General features: G+C 39.0%; 2 protein-coding genes across 3 annotated transcripts in view; both read right to left on the reverse strand.

Moving 5' to 3' along the window:
• zgc:162879 (ras and EF-hand domain-containing protein) overlaps window positions 1-9,050 on the reverse strand; it is a 34,782-nt gene extending 25,732 nt beyond the window's left edge. For both annotated transcript variants that reach the window (XM_041037525.1, XM_041037524.1), the window contains exons 1-7: window positions 8,441-9,050; window positions 7,409-7,561; window positions 5,549-5,639; window positions 5,104-5,199; window positions 2,553-2,630; window positions 2,358-2,473; window positions 2,185-2,253 (exon numbers count right to left, since the gene is read on the reverse strand). In XM_041037525.1, coding sequence (XP_040893459.1) covers window positions 2,185-2,253; window positions 2,358-2,473; window positions 2,553-2,630; window positions 5,104-5,199; window positions 5,549-5,639; window positions 7,409-7,561; window positions 8,441-8,757 — 920 coding nt within the window. In that variant the 5' untranslated portion in view covers window positions 8,758-9,050. The remainder of the gene's footprint in view (window positions 1-2,184; window positions 2,254-2,357; window positions 2,474-2,552; window positions 2,631-5,103; window positions 5,200-5,548; window positions 5,640-7,408; window positions 7,562-8,440) is intronic.
• A 599-nt stretch (window positions 9,051-9,649) lies between these two features.
• sema4ba (sema domain, immunoglobulin domain (Ig), transmembrane domain (TM) and short cytoplasmic domain, (semaphorin) 4Ba) overlaps window positions 9,650-19,271 on the reverse strand; it is a 39,817-nt gene continuing 30,195 nt past the window's right edge. Inside the window, exons 7-15 of the mRNA XM_041037938.1 lie at window positions 18,963-19,079; window positions 18,489-18,646; window positions 15,673-15,854; window positions 14,737-14,887; window positions 14,206-14,416; window positions 13,959-14,074; window positions 13,403-13,560; window positions 13,176-13,267; window positions 9,650-12,959 (exon numbers count right to left, since the gene is read on the reverse strand). Coding sequence (XP_040893872.1) covers window positions 12,187-12,959; window positions 13,176-13,267; window positions 13,403-13,560; window positions 13,959-14,074; window positions 14,206-14,416; window positions 14,737-14,887; window positions 15,673-15,854; window positions 18,489-18,646; window positions 18,963-19,079 — 1,958 coding nt within the window. The 3' untranslated portion in view covers window positions 9,650-12,186. The remainder of the gene's footprint in view (window positions 12,960-13,175; window positions 13,268-13,402; window positions 13,561-13,958; window positions 14,075-14,205; window positions 14,417-14,736; window positions 14,888-15,672; window positions 15,855-18,488; window positions 18,647-18,962; window positions 19,080-19,271) is intronic.

The raw sequence follows: 19,271 nt of genomic DNA on the forward strand, positions 1-19,271 counted from the left end.
GACAAAAAAAGTCAACATTTTTTTTGACCTCAAAATGTCATAAAAAACGTCATAGTATAGTAAGGCGTCAAAATCGGACAAAAAAAGTCAAAATTTTTATTGACCTCAAAATGTCATAAAAAACGTCATAGTATAGTAAGGCGTCAAAATCGGACAAAAAAAGTCAAAATTTTTATTGACCTCAAAATGTCATAAAAAACGTCATACGTCCGTAAGACGTCAAAATCGGACAAAAAAAGTCAAAATTTTTTTAGACCTCAAAATGTCATAAAAAACGTCATACGTCCGTAAGACGTCAAAATCGGACAAAAAAAGTCAAAAAATTTTTTGACCTCAAAATGTCATAAAAAACGTCATAGTATAGTAAGGCGTCAAAATCGGACAAAAAAAGTCAAAATTGTTTTTGACTTCAAAATGTCATAAAAAACGTCATAGTATAGTAAGGCGTCAAAAAATGCCAAAAAAAGTCAAAATTTTTTTTGACCTCAAAATGTCATAAAAAACGTCATACGTCCGTAAGACGTCAAAATCGGACAAAAAAAGTCAAAATTTTTTTTGACCTCAAAATGTCATAAAAAACGTCATAGTATAGTAAGGCGTCAAAATCGGACAAAAAAAGTCAAAATTTTTCTTGACCTCAAAATGTCATAAAAAACGTCATACGTCCGTAAGACGTCAAAATCGGACAAAAAAAGTCAACATTTTTTTTGATCTCAAAATGTCATAAAAAACGTCATAGTATAGTAAGGCGTCAAAATCGGACAAAAAAAGTCAAAATTGTTTTTGACCTCAAAATGTCATAAAAGACGTCATACGTCCGTAAGACGTCAAAATCGGACAAAAAAAGTCAAAATTTTTTTTGACCTCAAAATGTCATAAAAAACGTCATAGTATAGTAAGGCGTCAAAATCGGACAAAAAAAGTCAAAATTTTTTTTGACCTCAAAATGTCATAAAAAATGTCATACGTCCGTAAGACGTCAAAATCGGACAAAAAAAGTCAAAATTTTTTTTGACCTCAAAATGTCATAAAAAACGTCATACGTCCGTAAGGCGTCAAAATCGGACAAAACAAGTCAAAATTTTTTTTGACCTCAAAATGTCATAAAAAACGTCATAGTATAGTAAGGCGTCAAAATCGGACAAAAAAAGTCAAATTTTTTTTTTGACCTCAAAATGTCATAAAAAACGTCATACGTCCGTAAGGCGTCAAAATCGGACAAAAAAAGTCAAAAAAATTTTTGACCTCAAAATGTCATAAAAAACGTCTGACTTTTTTTGTCATAAAAACGTCATAGTATAGTAAGGCGTCAAAATCGGCCAAAAAAAATCAAAACATTTTTTGACCTCAAAATGCAATAAAAAACGTCATAGTATAGTAAGGCGTCAAAATCGGCCAAAAAAAATCAAAATTTTTTTGACCTCAAAATGTCATAAAAAACTTCATAGTATAGTAAGGCGTCAAAATATGCCAAAAAGTCATATTTTAGTAAGACCTCAAAATGTCATATAAAACGTCATAGTATAGTAAGGAGTCAAAATATGCCAAAAAAAGTGATATTTTAGTAAAACCTCAAAATGTCATAAAAAACGTCATACGGGGGTAAGGCGTCAAAATATGTCAAAAAAGTCATATTTTAGTAAGACCTCAAAATGTCAAACACATCATACGGGGGTAAGGTGTGAAAATATGCCAAAAAAAGTCATATTTTAGTAAGACCTCAAAATGTCATGAAAAGTGTCATATCCCCCATATGACACTTTTCATGACATTTTGAGGTCTTACTAAACGTCACTATGCATCTGTGTACCGATACAAGTCCGTAGGTCTTACGGTGAATATTTTCACACTCTCGGGGGCGCTGAAGACCCGTTTGGCCGCGCCAGGTGGTACGGACAGTGTCAAACAAGAATTTACGTCAGGGGACATTTTTGGGCAAAGTTTGGTGACTTTTTAAGCACGTTCAGGGGGTCAAATTAGCCGACAAAGCGGCGGAAGAAAAATAATAATCCCTTCAGTTACAATAAGGCTTCGCACGAATTTCGTGCTCGGGCCCTAACTCACTGCCTGGCTAGAGGTCAGTGAGAAGATGTCTGTGAAAAACAAATCTGTAAGCCTCCCTGCATTCTTGATCAAGACACAAAAAAACACACACAAAAATTCTGAACTCAAACACAGACTTACTGGAGGATCTGAATGTGACTGGAGTACGACTGGTATTCCATAACCAACGACTTCAAATCATCTGTTTCTCTGTAAAAAAAAAAAAAACATTCGTACACATTGTGTTGTATGCTGGATCAATATTTTGTGTACATCAGACATAAGCTGGGCCTGACTTTAACACCCTGGCTCACCTTTCATGTTGAGCTTTCTCATCTGCATACATGTTCTTCAGCTTGTCCAGCTCTGAGTGCAGGACAGCGATGTTTGTCTGCGCCTCCAGAAGAGAGGCCCGCAGATGCTCATTTGCCTATGAGGAGATGTAATGAATTACTGAAGCAGTCCTATATAACACACAGATGATTTGTTCAGCTACAACAATCACTTACCTGTGAGAGATCACTGATTTGTCTGTTCAGTCTGACCACCTCCTCCTTTGACTGGTTGAATTCAGAGTCCTCCTGGCTCTTGAGAATAGACAATTACACAAGTATTTTGTTAAACGGATTTAGTTTAGGGATGGGGCCGATCCAATCCAGTATCAGTATCGGATTCCGAAACCAACATATTTCACTGATCAGAAATTTCTGATCCAACCTGCAGAGATTGCCGATCCATGAACCATGTCTGTGCTTTAATGTTGTCTGCTGAAATCAGCTACAAGTGATACAAGCTACAAGTATCGGGATCGGATCAGAAGTGAAAAAATGTGGATCGGTGCATCCCTAATTTAGATATTGATAAAGCAAGAGTGGAGCCACGGTGCCAACAGTGTTACACCCGATTTTACACCAGAAGTTCCGGACCGTTGGCAAAAACAGTAACAGCAACAGCAAGCAGTTTAGACTTACAGATGTAGGCATGTCAGTTATACCCCAACTGATACTGGACATTTAGAGACAATAGCAATAGCAATTTTTAAGAGTTTAAGAACATTTCTGATACAATATATTGGCTGATATTCTTTTTTTTTTTTTTACATAAACGCATCTCTTAAATGAGCTTTTTCAAGAATTGTGACGTGAGACATGAGTCACACATTTTAAAATTTAAAAACAAATGTAGCAGTAAATATATCAGCAATAAGCAAATATTGTCAATTATACAGGCCCAATTGTTTCATCAGTCTAACTTTAATGTCAGTGAGTGCCATCTACAGGTACAAAAAGTAAATGCTTATGCAGTTTGACAGTTGTGTCACATGCAGACACCACCTTCATTTTTCTCTTTCATAACTGCTGTTTAGCTTGTACATTTTGAGGTGTTATGTTTGACATTTAAAAATTTCCAAATGTAACAAGGCTATTTACTGCAGCACAATTGCTACTGAACAATGTGCAGTGCAGATTAACACAGTCTTTGGTGCTTCACATTTCAACTATAAATGCTGGTGTTAAATACTTTTTGTGTTGGTAGAAATGCTCAAGGTGGGATTGTTCTTGGGATCTGCGGGAGGTGCCTCTAGTGCACACACTGAATTACAGTACAGAATCATATCTCACCTGTTGATAGCACCACTGAAACACAATAGGATACAGATGAATTTTAAAGTATCAGGGCTCAGATTATATACTCCAAAGTTATTGTGTTCATTTGGTTTTATTTACTCTGTGATTTAAAGAGACAAAGTAACTCTGTAATGAATAGAAGATTATGGTTGTGTAGTCATTTGCCCAAGTAATTGTGTTTACATTCTTTTATTCACTTTGTGATATAAAGCCTGATTTCCTTTAACCTGCTTGATGTTGGTCTTCACTGTCAAGAGTTTTTCGCATGCATTGGAAATTTGTCAGAGAAAACACAAGCTGCCCAAGATTACCAAACATAGTTCTTATAGTCTGGACATGCTGTCTACATAGCCACTGTTGTTCTGACAAGTTTATGTTCTGTTGCTAACACAAACACACACACAATAAAAAGAAAGAAAAAGAAATATATATGTGTGTGTGGATGTAAGTGATATTTATTCAAGTGGTGTGACAGAAAAGCAGGCACTACAGAAACAGCTGGTGGCAGAGTTGTAAGCATGAAGTGTAGGAGAGTGGGAGTTAGTATGGCTAATGAACAAACAAAAGTGTCTGAAAACCAATGAGGTGGAGTAAATTTACGACCAGAAGCGAACTTGTCTTTCCTGATTCCTCATTTAAATGACTGTGGAAGGAATTTCTGACTGACTGCACTTAAAGACCCTGGGGTGTATTCGTATCTGTAGTTAAAGTACTGCTATCTATTTGCGATCAGACCACCCTGGATGCATTCTAGTGTAGACATCTGCCCGCTCAGGCCGCATTCAGAGATAGCCAAAGACACATTTGTCCTCGTAATATAAATTACTGCTGGCAATGTGTCGTACTGTGAATGCAAATATGTCTCTGGCAGCCTATACTACACTAGACAGTGGTACGCACAAAGCCCAACGAGCCCCCCAAAAACATGTCTGGGGCAAGTTTCCATGTTCATCATTCCTTCATCCTGCCTCTCTCTCTGCATTGTGACATCTGTTATCTTTGTTTTCAACCTTCTCTTTTTTATACTTTTATCCCATATTCAAAAAGCCACCACCATTCTCTCACTATAACCACAATTGTGTATTTTTCAGTACCATGTGAGTGCAGAAGCAAAATTTGATCTAAAGGGGTCACTGGAGACCTATTTGAAATGCATTTGATTCTCAGGTGGATCTTGACACAATGCAGATAAACTGTATGTAAGATTAGGTCTTAACAGGACTTTAAAAGGTGCTCTTTGACAGGTCACCTAAAAAAAAAATGTTAGAAATTTGGAAAACACTTCAGTCTGACTGACTTTGTGTTGTCTTTCGGGTACAGTGGCTTTTTTTTTCTCTCTTTTTCATGTTGTAAGAAAACATTATGCCACCTTCATACAATCTGTTTTCCATGGAAATATAAAGTAAATGCATATGTATTTGATGAAACCCACCTTTAACAGTCTGTCCACAGTTGCATGCAGGTCTGCAACCTTATTCTCATGCTTCCTTTGCATGGTAGCCATAATTCCCTCCATTTTCTTACGCTCCTACAAACATGAAACCAAAGCAGTTAAAAGGCCTTGAAGAGGGGCTTTCATCTGACTTTACAGAGGTTCTTTGTGAGGAGACATGTAACCTGCTGCACTGTGCTGCAAGACAAATATGCAGGTAGCTCACAAGAACCAACAAGGAAAGTGTAGAAAACTCACTTCAGTATGAAATAAAAATACATTCTTTTAGACCATTTCTCTCTGCTCTGGTTATTGATTAGCTGTAGCTGCGTATAACACAGCCAATTCATCTGGTTTGATACATTTAACTTGGAATTTTTTATCAACTTTAGAGTGAATCACAGGAGCAATAGTCCACTATAAATCCTAAAGGTATCCCACTCACCTCATCTCTCACCCTCTCCTCTGTTCTGGCAAGTTGTTGCTGAATATCGTCCTCCAGTTCTGCCAGCTGACTGTTGTTCATATCCTCAGCTCTGTTTAAACAGAAATGTACACTCAAGTTTTTGCTGGCAGCCTCACTGCTGCTGAATCAAAGCAAATTCTCCAACTGCAATCCTCGAGATTAATACAGTAGGTATTAAAGCAAGAATCCATTCACCTACTAGTTGTATGTCAGTTGTACCTGACGGATTTGCCTTCAAACGTGCTGTAGTTGTGACTGCTCTGCTCTCATCAGATAGCACACGAACCAACCGGAGGCGAGGGAGGGCCAGACTTTGAAAAGCAGATTCTACTGGTCCACTAAACTTTGTGAGTGAGATTTCTCAGTAAGATCTCACAAGTTTTATTTTAGTTTTGTTATTTAAGTTTTATGTGAAAATGTTCAAAGGTCTGTTTATTTCAACCGGTAGTGGAAACACGGTTAGAATAGATGGTAATATCTATTTTGTAAAGGTATTAAAAGAAGGGCAGGGCAGCACATTTAAGTCTTCCTACTTCCTTGAATAAGGAATGTCCCCTTTCTCATGCCATGTAGTTACTGAACCACAGACAGAGCTTAGACACTAAACAAAAACAGCTTAGAAACACAATCTCTTCCCATGTGAAGGGCTGAAATTTAACAGTTAATTCAAAAGGTACAATGTGAGTGATCGTTTCACAGATTTACGGGACATTCTCAAAATCTTTTTCAGTGCAATCTAGAGTATTTACCGTCCCTGTTGTTCAGCCTGAATATCAGTCGCAACCATGAAAAATCTTAAGACTGACAATAATATCTTCTGTCTCCTGCTAGCTACACCTCACAAGAATATCATAGAAAAACAATACTATATCTGACCAAGTTCAGGAATTTTGCAAATCTTAAAAATATTCTCAGATCTTAAACACAGATACAATTAAATGTAACAATATTTTTATACTAAACTGGTGAGTGAGGCTTTTTGACTACACCAGTATCACTTAGGACATTAGGCCCCTGAAAGGTGACATTTTACACAGTAGCAACATCATAAGACCCAGTAACTGCTTAACCTAATCTACATTTCTAATATTGCCTGAATCAAACAACAAATAGGATTTCTCATGGTACCAAAATCACTATTTACTATTACTATAACTATTACTGCATGTTTTAAGTATGAGCAGCTTTCATCAACTTCAATAAATGACTGTTTTAGCAAAAAAAAGAAGCTTGGATTAATACACTGGACCCTACACCCAGGAAAAAAGTGGCAGACAGAAAAGTTAGTGACTAGCTGATAAAAACGGCTGAATGTCTTTCAGCTGAAGGCGCTTTTTCTCAGGAGTCGGTGGAGACTAAAACAGAACTGAAATAAGAGTAACAACATTCCCTAAAACTGCCTATCGATAAAATGACAGCAGTATATTTGTTAGCTTGTTTTAAGTCCTCCCAGCAAAAAATCAATTAAGTCCAGTAGTTTATCCCAGCTGGTGAAGTGGAGGTAGTGCTTTTATACTGTTACAGTTTATTCAGCAGATCCCCAGTGCTCTGTAGTCAAAACAAATCTATACACAGTTTAGGTCAATAAGAATAATCATGATTGTTAATTTCGCAAATGTGAAAACTCACTTCTCAGCTTGCCTAATTTAAAAACTCACTTTTTATTGCTATTAGTTAATGTCACTGTTCAAACTCACACACATATTATAGCCACATTAGCCAAGTGTCATCATCATTCACACCTATGTGATATAACTTAGATTGTAAACACTGAACCATTACTTCATAATCACTGTTTCTTTCTTTTCCAGAGAGGAAAAGCATGACATTTGTTCTTACCGCTTCAAGCTTGTCTCCAGCTGTTCACACTCTAGTCTGTTGTCCAGGCTTTGACTGATCAGAGACTGGATGATTTCCTCATACTGCTGGAGCACAGTCATGTTTGCAGAGGAGTGAATGGCCTGGTAAAGATCAGCCAGCTGCTCCTTGAGACTACAGGATGAGAACAAATAGTTACTATCAATAATGAACAGGTCAGTGCCATTTTCTCAGAGCCATACTTCACCCAAAATCTATCTTTCTGCTATCAAATACTCACTCACCCATCTGTTTGGCTCAGAAACAGGTGGATGTGCACACAGTCATTTATTGATGTGACTGTGAATAAATCTATACAAGTGGCAATGCTCATTCTCAAGTTTTCAGATCTGCCAGAAGAACTGGAGGAACACCGGAAAATGTCAACAAAATTGAGGTTTGCCAAAAAGCAAACAAAAAACACTTACAAATCTGCCCATGCCACTCTCAAACATTCCAATTACCTCAGTAATCAATGAACTTCCATCCACAAATAATTTATGTGACAAAAGGTCAGTAATTTTCCAAAAAAAAAAAAAAAAAAAAAAAAAAAAAAAGAATTTGACTTGTATAAAAAAAACCCAATGTCCACTTACAAGCCTTCTCCTGGGCTTTCATTTGAATCTCACGGTCTTCATTATACAACGGAAGTTTGCTGAGTTGTCATGGAGATAGCAACACATATGACAACCTGTTGATTACAAGAGCTAATTAATTCCGCCCGCTGATTAGACCGCGGGCGGAATTCATTCTAATTTTTTTTATTTTGTTTCTCATATATGCTCACAGACCCATTACAGAAAATCGTGGCACTGATGGTAATAAATAAAAACCCGTACATGTAATGTAAAAAAGTAGATTTAATGTTAAGTTTCTCTTTAAGTTACCGATGGGTCTTACACCCGTAAGCACTGCGGCGGGGTAGAGCCCTTAAATGCCTTGTTAAATTAACATTTGATGTGCGTAAATACCGTTTAACTGAAATCCTGGTTAACAGCCGGATGTGACTTTTACCTTTCAGACAGGAGAGACTCCGCATCTATCCTGCCCACAAACTCTTCCCACGGACCGCCTTGGTTTTGGGACGACCCAGTGCCAAAAGACGCCAGGTCCAGAGTCTCTGAAACCTCCTGAAACCTAGACGAAAACTTGCTGTAGTCGATAAATCCGTCTTCGTCCGCGTCGAACTTGTCGAACAGAGTTTTGATCTCGGTTTCGGGGACGTTGAGCTCCCGGCAAACAACCTTGAAGTCCTCGTACTCGATCTTCCCGGATTTGTTCACATCACAAGCAGAAAACAGTCTCTGGAGGTTGGGTCGGTCCATGGTCATGAATTAAAACTCATACAAAACATATAAAATATGGAGTTAAAATTTAACGCGGCTTCTCTCATGCACCGACCTCTGCAAAAAATAAAAGCCTTTTATTTAAGTCTCAATTAAGGTCTCCGGGAAGAACTCAAGAGCCACTCATTGGTCCGAATCTCAGTGTAGGCGGGTATTATCCGAATCAATGGACCCAATGTGCCACTTCCACTTACGAGTCCACCCGCTACTGCTACTGCAGCAACCAAAGTTTATAATTACTTGGCTTTGTCCTTAGTTGGATGTCATCCGTGTGTGCAGTGGGGCTGTAACACAATGGAAACAGAGCAGATACGCAAGTGCTTGCCTCTATTTGTCTTTTAGGTGTGTAGTGCATGTGAGAGTTTTATCAGACACTCCTCTTTGTTCCCCTGGGTTTGCAGAATGTGTTTCTAACTCCACCCTAGGAGATTAAAACTATAAGAAATATTACTAAAACCCTCAAAATCTTAACTGTGGCCAAGCAGTTACATTCATCCAGCATAAATAAGTAAACTTGTTCTACAGCATGCTAAGGGGAAATGTTTTAGTTCATAAAATCATGAGGCATTCAAATAAAAAAAATTATCCATTTGATCTTTATTTGAAAAATTAAAATAAAGTGCTTTTTATATACAGTACAAAAAAAAAACAGTAGTGATGTACAAAAAAAAAAAAATACAATTCACAATATATTTTTACATTGGCAGCTGAATTTACAAAAGTTTTACATAAAAACTCTTTTTACTTACAATTTACAATACATGTTGAGAAGTCAGAACAACTTGTAGTGCCACAAACAGAAGGCCTGACTATAGTGGTTCATTAAGAGAGAGCAGACAATGATACTTTCACTGTGGCATTAATAGTTTAGGCTTGGTTTTGTTTTGTTTTTTTGTTTGTTTGTTTTTTGTTTGTTTTTTGGAAAAAAGCATGTTCAGTATCTACACGTATTTTACTAAATCACTGCCACTTTACATTTGTTCTGCACTTAGCAAATTTAATATTGTTCTGATGACAGCCACTTCACCAAAAAGCTGCCGTTTGTTTATGTTTTCAATAACAGTCAAAGCATGAATCTTTCATACTGCATGATTGATTATAGATAACCAGTCTTTGAAACTCATATTTGCTGTGCCATTTACACAAAATGTAACATAATACTAATGCTTATTTAGAATTCAAGATTTCCAAATCAGCCAGTGGTTATTTATGTGCTACAATTTAAGAATAAAATTTTGTCCCTGACTGAGGTTGAAGCCACCGTAACAAAAAATCGGAACAAAAATAAACACCTCTTGAGTACATACTGTACAATGATGTTTTCACTCCTGTTTCTGAGCATGGCCAGTCCTGTCACACCTACAGTGTCGCTTTTGACTCTACAGCATTACTACCTGGTTAGATTATTATCCCAAGAGGCACATCTCTTGATTATTGTTTCAGAAGGCATTATCCGTTTTCCTCCAAGGCAGATTTGTTATCAGATCCATAACCTGCATTGTACTAAGGCTTTTCAATGTCATGTGCAAATCCTATGCATTCTGAGTCGAGCAGTATGCCTTCCTGCACTGAAACTTTTATTTTGCTGGCTGCATTACAGTTCTGGAGCCAAACATAAGTAAGACTTAAAACTGTATGATAAGAAAGATGCTTTTGAGTTACTGTAACAGCTGACTCATAAATTTGGAAGATTATATGGTTTATAATTCTGATTATTTCTGAACATGGAGATGGATAATTGAGATAGTTAAAATACACAAGTCTTATGTTTATTACTAGATGAGAATGCAAGTTATTGCCTTTATGGTTGCCTTTAAAACCATTTAAGCAAGCAGAGGGCATTTTCTTCCATTCATTAACACTCATCACTTAATATGTATATCAAAGTTGAGGCTATACAGATGTGTGTTATTTAATTCAGGTTATGAATAGGTGTAGTATTTAAATAGCTATTATTATTTCCCTTTGAGAATAGTGATAAATATTTAAAACATTGAAGAATGACTATGATGACTAAATGTCTCTCTGTAAAAGACACATTTGGCCACATAGTCCTAATAAATATTTATAACCATTTATCCCGTTGAGATAAATCAACAGCTGCAGATTTACATTACTGTACTGGACCCTTGTTTCTTATCATTTGTTTCTGTGATGCTAGTCTTTCGGAGTTTTCCCCCAAAATACACCAAAATGGCTAAAATCTCTTGCATACTTACAGTTAGTGTAATGAGAGTGAGTGCATGTGTGTGTGCTTGTGTGCATGTGGGGCTGTGTTTGCAGTGCAGCTGATCCTAAAGTCATTAACAGTGCCAACACCTTTGTGCTTACTCAGTCACGAGGTGAGGTTTTCTTGGTGTTTACCCCCACTTCACATTATTTGCTTTGCATAGACTGCCTATCTCATGAGAACAGCATGATAATACCTGGAATGAGCTTTTTTTCCCTTTATCACATTTGGTGAAAGAAAACCCTGTTAAAAGTCAGGCTTCCACAGAGGAATATTTGTATCCACTAATAATACCAATACTTTTAAAAAGCATATTTGTGTCTTTTATGACTATATCTTTTTTTTTTTTTTTTTGGTGTGTAATGATTGAGGTGGTAAGGGTTCCTATAACAATTCCACTGAGGTGATTCCTTGTTTGTGTTTTCTTTCACTGTATAAATAATGGTCTGTTTTTGATCAACCTGTTCAGTCTCTCAGCGCGACTCCTCTTCTCTGAATTCTTTCTCTGTTTCTCTGTTTCTCTGTTATATTTCAGCCTAAACAATGAGTATATGTGTGTGAATGCACTCTGGAAACTGTGACAGGGTACCTCTTTTTTCTTTCTTGCCTGCCACTGACTTGTAAAGTGTATATTGTGGTGTTTGAGTGTTTACCTTGCTACAGTACAGTACATAGTGCATAGCCTCAGCGAAGGGTAGGCTCTTACCAGATGACAGAATGAAAACAAAACAGCTAACACTGTGTCAGCTGTTAGCGGGAACACAACTGAATACCTTTCAAAGCATCACCCCTGGATTATATGGACGGACTGAGTGGCAATGCTATGAAAGTCAGTCAGTGAATCGTGGTTGGGACGCCACCTCTACGCTTGTTACATTCCCGTGAGCCATATGTGAAAGCATCAAAAGTCTGAAGGCAAAGTGGAACTTCTTCAGAGTGCTTCTGAATGCACTTGAATCGGGGGAGTGAGAGGAAAATAAAATGAAATGTACATGGGCCAGAACAAAAAACAGAACAGAAAAAAAAAAAAAAAGACAAAGTGCAAAATCTGTGTAATGAAATGTCTCTCCACGAAGAGTCTGATGTTCCTCAGTTTTCCCTTTTATAGGGTTTTGTCTTTCTCAGCAAGTGCACTCTTTCCTTTCAGTTTAAAATGAGTCACTCCTCATAACACGAAGCCAGCCTCACACTATTGAGTCTTTAATCTCAGAGCCCAGTCTGACTCGTGGCCGTGGGCAAGTGGGAGAAATCTCTACGTGGCTCTCTCTCAAGTTCAGAGGCCTCTTCTCCGACTCTGAGAAGCTCTTGCTGTTGTCGGGCGACGAGCACTCGTGCGGTGGAGTGCTGCAGATGTAGTTGTCATTAAGGGTCTGGTAGCCCTTGTGATCTGACACTGACGCTGTGACTGTGTTGCCGTTGAGCGGCAAGTTCTCAGCCGGTTTCCCTACTATTCTGGGCTTCTTCTGCTGCATGTTGGCGCACTCTCCCTCCTTCAGCATGGACTTCATGTGGTCGCGGTTCCTGTAAACCACAAAAAGAGAGAAGACCACCAGGGAAAACACCAGGAGGGCACAGACTATGATCAGTTCATTCCAGTAGGTCTTAGTGTTTATCTGTGGTGAGCGGGCCTTCCCCGGCAGGATGATGAACTCCTCCTGGGAGATCTGTGGCGTACGTGAACGGCCTGTCAGGGTGGTGCTCTCCTGCTTGGCCTCGCCCCTCACACAGTAGTTTGCCAGCAGCTGTCTGAAGCCTTCCTCCACTGACCAGCACTCGTAGGTTTCCTGTCTGTCAGCTTGAGCTACCACTACCAGCCCCCCCTCTGGGCTGGGGTAATGGAAGTGACCTGAGCTCTCACTGAACTCCCACCGCCTTTCAGCCAAATTAGAGCGCAGTTTGCAAGGCAGTACTTTGAATGTGTTGGCTGGGATAATGATCACCTGGCATGAAGACATTCCTATTGAAAGGTAAAGGAGAGGCACAGGTCGCTCAGATACTACATGAGATAAACTGTACTGCCTTATCTGATGCAGAATTCATAATAATAATGATTTGACACAATGAACACATTTGGAATCAGGACTCAAAGAGAAGTACATAAAATGGAAAAAAATCCAGTGCAGAAAGATGCACTCTAAATCTCTGACAGACTAGAGAAGTGGAGTTCACTTACGTGTAGGTGGAGGTTTAGCAAACCGTGGGCTTGGCACTGTCTTGTCGCAAATAGCTGATGTATCTGCCTCATCTACATCCTGCTGCCAGGCACTGAAACATATACATTCAGTCAGAAAATGTAGACAAATGCAGTCTCTTATCATCTTATATTCACATATAGAAATGTCTCTCTAAACGCTTTAGCTGCAGAATTGATTGCGGGTTATTATGCAGAGGGATACATACGTCCTTGCTGAAGCCTGTCTGACATCCACACACTGCCGCTCATTCCAGGCACAGTAAGGATCCCTGGAGAGGATGCACTCTCCACAGCTCTGATAATTAGTGCAGTTAGCTACTGGGACCTCCACCAGTTCAGAGAAAGAGGAAACATAAAGCTGACCCTGTGGAGGAGAGATGACAAAGCAGGGGACAGGAAGGAAGTGCCCCAAATACAGTTACTGGGTTACTATTTTCATCCAGCATCTTCCTTGTCTGACCGTGATCTAAATACATTTTGCTTTTTTTTTATACCACTTTCAAAGGAATTTCATTGCCTTGAAGTATAAATATAAGCAAAGACATGCCAGGATCCAGGAAGTGTCACAGTTCCAGCTGTTAAAACCCCAACTATTTGCAGATCCCCTAAGAGAAAGGTACGCTTTAAGCTGTGACTCTCCGTGGCTCATGGAATCTCTAAACTGCCCATAAATGCGTTTACTGAGCTTGTTATTACGTCACACCATGGGAAAGCTCTGTAAAACAAACTGGGCTCCTTTCCTCTCTCAGCACTCCACTATACCTTTTCAGTGTCCAGCTCAATGTGCTGCACTGGTTGGGAATCACGGAAGAGCACCATCTCCTCGATGATGTGCATCTTGTTGTTGACATTAATGGCTTTATGAAGTCTTCCATCATCTAGAAAAGGCACAGCATGACTTAAAATTACACTGAAGTCTTTGTGAATGTTACGGTATGAATGTTATGATGCACAAACGCTGCTGAGTGTGTTTTTGTGTGATTGTGAACGTGAGTGTGAAGCCCCTTACCTGTGCCAATGAAGAGCACGTTATAGGCTTTCTGTGCTGTGAGGACTCGATGGACAGCGATCTGGGTGTAGCGGACATTACGTTTCAACAGGAGAGGCTGGCTGCGGATCACGCTGTCCATCAGGAAGTGGTCTTTGACAAAATTCAGTACCTTGTCCGGCATGTGCAACGAGGAGGAGATGCCCTGCTCTCTGGCAGCATTTGTAATACACTGTGGAGGCAAAACAATAAGTCACACTTTGTACTTGTTTTTTGTTTTTGTGTTTTTCTTTACATTTTTGTGATACTGTGATAAGCCTGCTGGGAAATAAAAGCAGCAACAGTTTGATAAGAATCACAGGGGAAGAGAAGAGGGACGCCAACTCGACAGGTATCTGCTCGAGACTTGATCGCCAGTCAAAACTGAGGGTGTAACTGATGAGCTGACAGGCACGCACGAAACCCCTCATGCAGCTGACATGACATGCTGATGAGTATCCACATCTATATGTTTCCAGGTTCTCCAGCAGAGGGCAGCAGGCAGGTACTCACTGCTCCAGGCCGAGGCTCTGGGACCGGATGGTTGTATGTGTACCACTGCTGAGTCTCTCTGTTGACCTCTCGGTATCGCCCATTGAACGCTTTTTCCACCTGCTCCATAGTGAAGGAACACACTGCAGAGCTTCCTGAAGCACCCTTGTACCTTTAAAGACACAGACAAGCATCTCAACAACACTTATCGATCATTTCAGATGTACAAACTTGAGGAAAGTGGTCTGTAATCGTATAGAGGGGATGTTTTACAGCGAAAGCCTCAGCAACTCTAAATAGAGGCTAAATGATTTCATAAATACTGCATTAATGTTTAACTGGCCAAGGACTGCAGATGGAAAGTAATTAGAAGCTAAATCTGGCCCAGAGCATCGCTTCTTCTCTCTTCTTTGAGACTGGTGTTTTTATACATGGTCCCTGTCAAAACAAAAGTCCAAATAACCAAATAAGTAAAAAAAACCTCCTCATCAACTGAAGAAATTTTAATAACCCACCAACAAAAATTCGTGAGAAAAGTACACGAACAAATAAATGATCACAATTTATTTATTAATTTAAACTGTTTAATATTACCTGTAATGTGTAAATTTTATCTCCCTGCATCATGGTCTAAATGTCAAAGCCTTCACTAACACTGGTAGGGAATACAAAATGCCTTTTATCTCATTTTGTTTCCTAGCTACAAAGTCAATTTTAAAGATATTTAGACTCAGCATTTGTTATTAAACCTGCCAAAGTTCCCAAAAATCAATAAAAGACCTTGGTAGCTATGGCCCTGCCTGCACTTTGGTCTCTTTTTTTATGATGTACCTCAGCAAGTAAGACATTTTTATCCCTTGTGAGTGCCAAATCTGCACAATATATTTGAAAGTATAACTGCATTTGTTTGGTGATATGTTGATGTGTTAAATTAAAACAGTGAAACTTTGTCCTCACCACTGAGATGTGAAGACTCCATAAAACACAGTGTTCTTCCAGTCCTCGGGCCTGGGTGTCAGCACAAACATGTCTTGGATTATGTTGAAGGGAAAACCATCATCAGGCAGAGAGCACAAGAGCTGAGCCTTCAGGAAAGTTGTCCATTTCTTCTGCAGTACCCTCTCGCCCCCCATGTCACCCTGTAGTGCAAATAATAAAGTAGTTTGAAGCCTTTTAACATGTGGCCAGTAGAGAGTGCAAGAATATAAGACCGACACCTGACTGCAGTGGTCAGTGTGTGATTTGATGGGATGGGATCTGACATGCTTATAAAAGGCATGAGATAATGTGCAGCATATGCTACACTGTCGTGGAATACCACCAACATACAGTACATGTTGTAAGTTTTATTATATTACGAAAATAATTCTGTCATCTTTATTTACTTTCTTCATGAGTAAATACAAAGAAAGTGTTGAGCCCCAAGGGTGAAGCTGCTTGAATTGATGTAATTAAAAAAACATTAACCTCCTATAGTACAACCACGATGTGCAAAATCAGTTGCACCCTCAACACAGATATACCCTGAGGCAGCAGACTTCTAGGTCATGAAAACAATATACATCATCACAACTGGCTTAGATAGGAAAAAAGAAACACTCAGGGCTTTGAGGAGGACAAATGCTTTTAAATGAAAAAGAAAAAGAAACATTGCTCCCTGACAATCCTTCTTCACTGACACTACTGCTGTGATTCGGCGCCTTTGGCACTAGCCTTCAAAGTGATGTGAGAGTGGCACAGGACTACTTTGACATGCAGACTAAATATGGAGAGAAACTACATTTTTAAACCTCAGTGTGAAAGTGATTTACAGAATGTAATGTTTGAGTTTAAAACAAACTACAGGGAGTTATAGGCCTGAGAAAGGTGACGAAATGTTTTACCTATATTAGCCACACTGAAGAGCTTATTTTGGTTTAGGAAAAAGACCTGTGATTTAAAGGGAGGGTGATCATCTGCACCAACCACTCTGTGTGTTTACATTCGGTTAATGATATCAATTATTCCCATTTTCTCAAAGGCATGGATCTAACAAGAGGAAAGTTGGCTGTTGGAGGAAATCAGTGGTTTTAAAAACGTGCAGAGCCGAGGACCAAAGAGAAATGCTAAATGATCTAAACTCTAAAACCCTTTAACATGAAGCCTCACTTGAGTCCACTTTAGAATTACATTAATCAGAGGAAATGGCAGGGCAGGATGGGAAGGGTAATGACACATGACCAATACTGAGCTTCTGAAGCAGTTACTTATTGTAGTAACCCAGGCAGATAATGAGCAACATACAGTATATTCCCTGGTCCTCCTGCCTGAACCTAGTTTTATAATTTAATGCCACTCTGTGCTTAAACTGACTTCTGAATAATTGAGGCAAATGCATCCCAGTCATTAATCCCTTGTAAAAGCATCCATTGTTCACATGAACATGGCGGGGCAGTAATGGCTCCTTTCTGGGAAACCTAACAATCCTGCAAATGAGAACATGCTTTGTTTTGTTTGTTTCAAGCAAAACATTGTTTATCATTCCATAGTAAGGCTCGATGAAGTGGAACCTGTGTACTAAACACCTGAATAAACAAAGGATTAAGAGAGACAGGGATAGGACTGATAAATTATTTGAACAGGAATCACTGTGAAAGGAAGTGACAACATCTATCTGCTAAGAATTACTTCATTTTGAATCATTTTACGTTTTACAGTTTTCACTTTTTTAATGATTTTTGCTTCATTTTTGTTTAAGAAGCCAACTTCCAAAAACTGACACATTATCACTCATTTCCTTGTGAGTAATCCGCAGCAGGATGCTTATATTCAGCACATATTTGAACCATATGAGACAAAAGCCCCTTAACAACATGCCACATGAGTCAATATTTATATAACTGTTAAGTGGAATGGTTTTTTAAAATTGGATGTATGGTAACACTGAGTGGATAACTGCATGAATATGAAGGAAATAAAACCCTAGGGGCAGAGTCTGACTGTGAAACAGGCCTCTGATTCACAGCTGGGCTTCCCATGGTTCCACCTTGGGGTTTATATCTGACACACATACTGATTAGCAATGATGAGCAACAACAGAAACCAAACATTTGAGGTGGTGTCACAGGACAAGTTTGGAAAAGAAAAATGTTTTCTTTGCTGTCCACAAAGAACAGTTTTAACTTGTTTTCTCTGAGATGAACGTCAAACTGTCAGAGTATTTTTCATTCTCCTTGGACAGTTATAAACATGATTGTTTCCACAGAGACAAGCAGCAATTCCATACAAATACAAATACCGTGTGAGGTCTGCACTTTAGTTTAAAAGGCCTCAAGTATTTCAACAGGTGATAATCCGTTCCTGCACATGGATCTTGTGCTACATTAATCCTAAGCCATTTTGAGTTGGCTACTGAGTCCTGTCTGAACTAATATTTGGTGAAACACGATAAGAATAGAGGGAGGAGAGGATCTGCAGAAAGAGAATCAAACGGAGGGAAAACATGCAAGAGGAATGTTTTTCTGTAACAAGAGATCCTGCGTCACTGCCCAGAAGGACTGTGAACTATATACTAGTCGTATTTAAGCTGTAAGATGCTTTCAGGAGACTATATATACAGCTGTATGGCAGCATGTGCAAAACACACAAACACACATGAAATGCACAAACACACAAACAATCCACCATTCCTGATCTGACAGATTCCTATAGTGTTGGGAGGGGGTGTCAAGAGAATGTAGCTCAAGGGTAAAAAGGCCCCCTTTTTGGACCATGTGCTTTCAAGCATCCCTCACCTTACACACGCGAGCAATGCGTGACACAATGGTGTTGTCAAAGAAATCAAACTCCTTTCCCGCTTCACTGAAGAAGAAGTAAATCTTATCGTCATCGCCCACTAGGTTGCCCTTGGGCAGGCTCTCCTGTATGTAGGCAGAACCAACAAAGGCCGGGTCTGAAAGAAAGGCAAAGTGAACAATGCTGTCAACCTACAGTATATGCAACTCTGGCATCCAGGGACAGACGTCCCTATTCCCTCTGACATCAACACACCGAATGGAAAATCCACTTCCAACAGGGATTAGATTGCAGGTAAACACTTTTCATCTACATAATCTGTCATGGTGTCAAATTCTAGACTTTTCCTTAAGCATTTCTGATACAAACAGTTCGAGATTTATCTCATAAATGATGTGATATTATAATATATAGAAATTTTTACTATATGAAGATGTTATCAAAAGCATTGCCTTCCAGCTAAAGCACCATACCTTGAAGCCAGTTGAGTGAGTTTTCTGTTTTTAGAGCAGTTCCTTGGCTTAGACTCTTGTAAATGATGGGTTCATTTCCTTGGAAATTACTGACTGTGCCGGCATACAGTTCTCCATCTGCAACACAGTGAAGAAGACCAGTCTAATCACAGTGTTTACCACAAGGGAATGGGCTTCTGCGTCATACACAGTAATGAAATCCAGAGGTCGTGCCCCAATTTGTCTTGATATCAACCACCTGTATCTTGTAACTTTACTGATTCCCACAGTGGCTTCTATAAATCAAAACATTTAAACAAAGCTTGATTT

This window comes from Toxotes jaculatrix, chromosome 5 (assembly GCF_017976425.1).
Source record: "Toxotes jaculatrix isolate fToxJac2 chromosome 5, fToxJac2.pri, whole genome shotgun sequence".
NCBI classification, from domain to species: Eukaryota; Metazoa; Chordata; class Actinopteri; family Toxotidae; genus Toxotes; species Toxotes jaculatrix.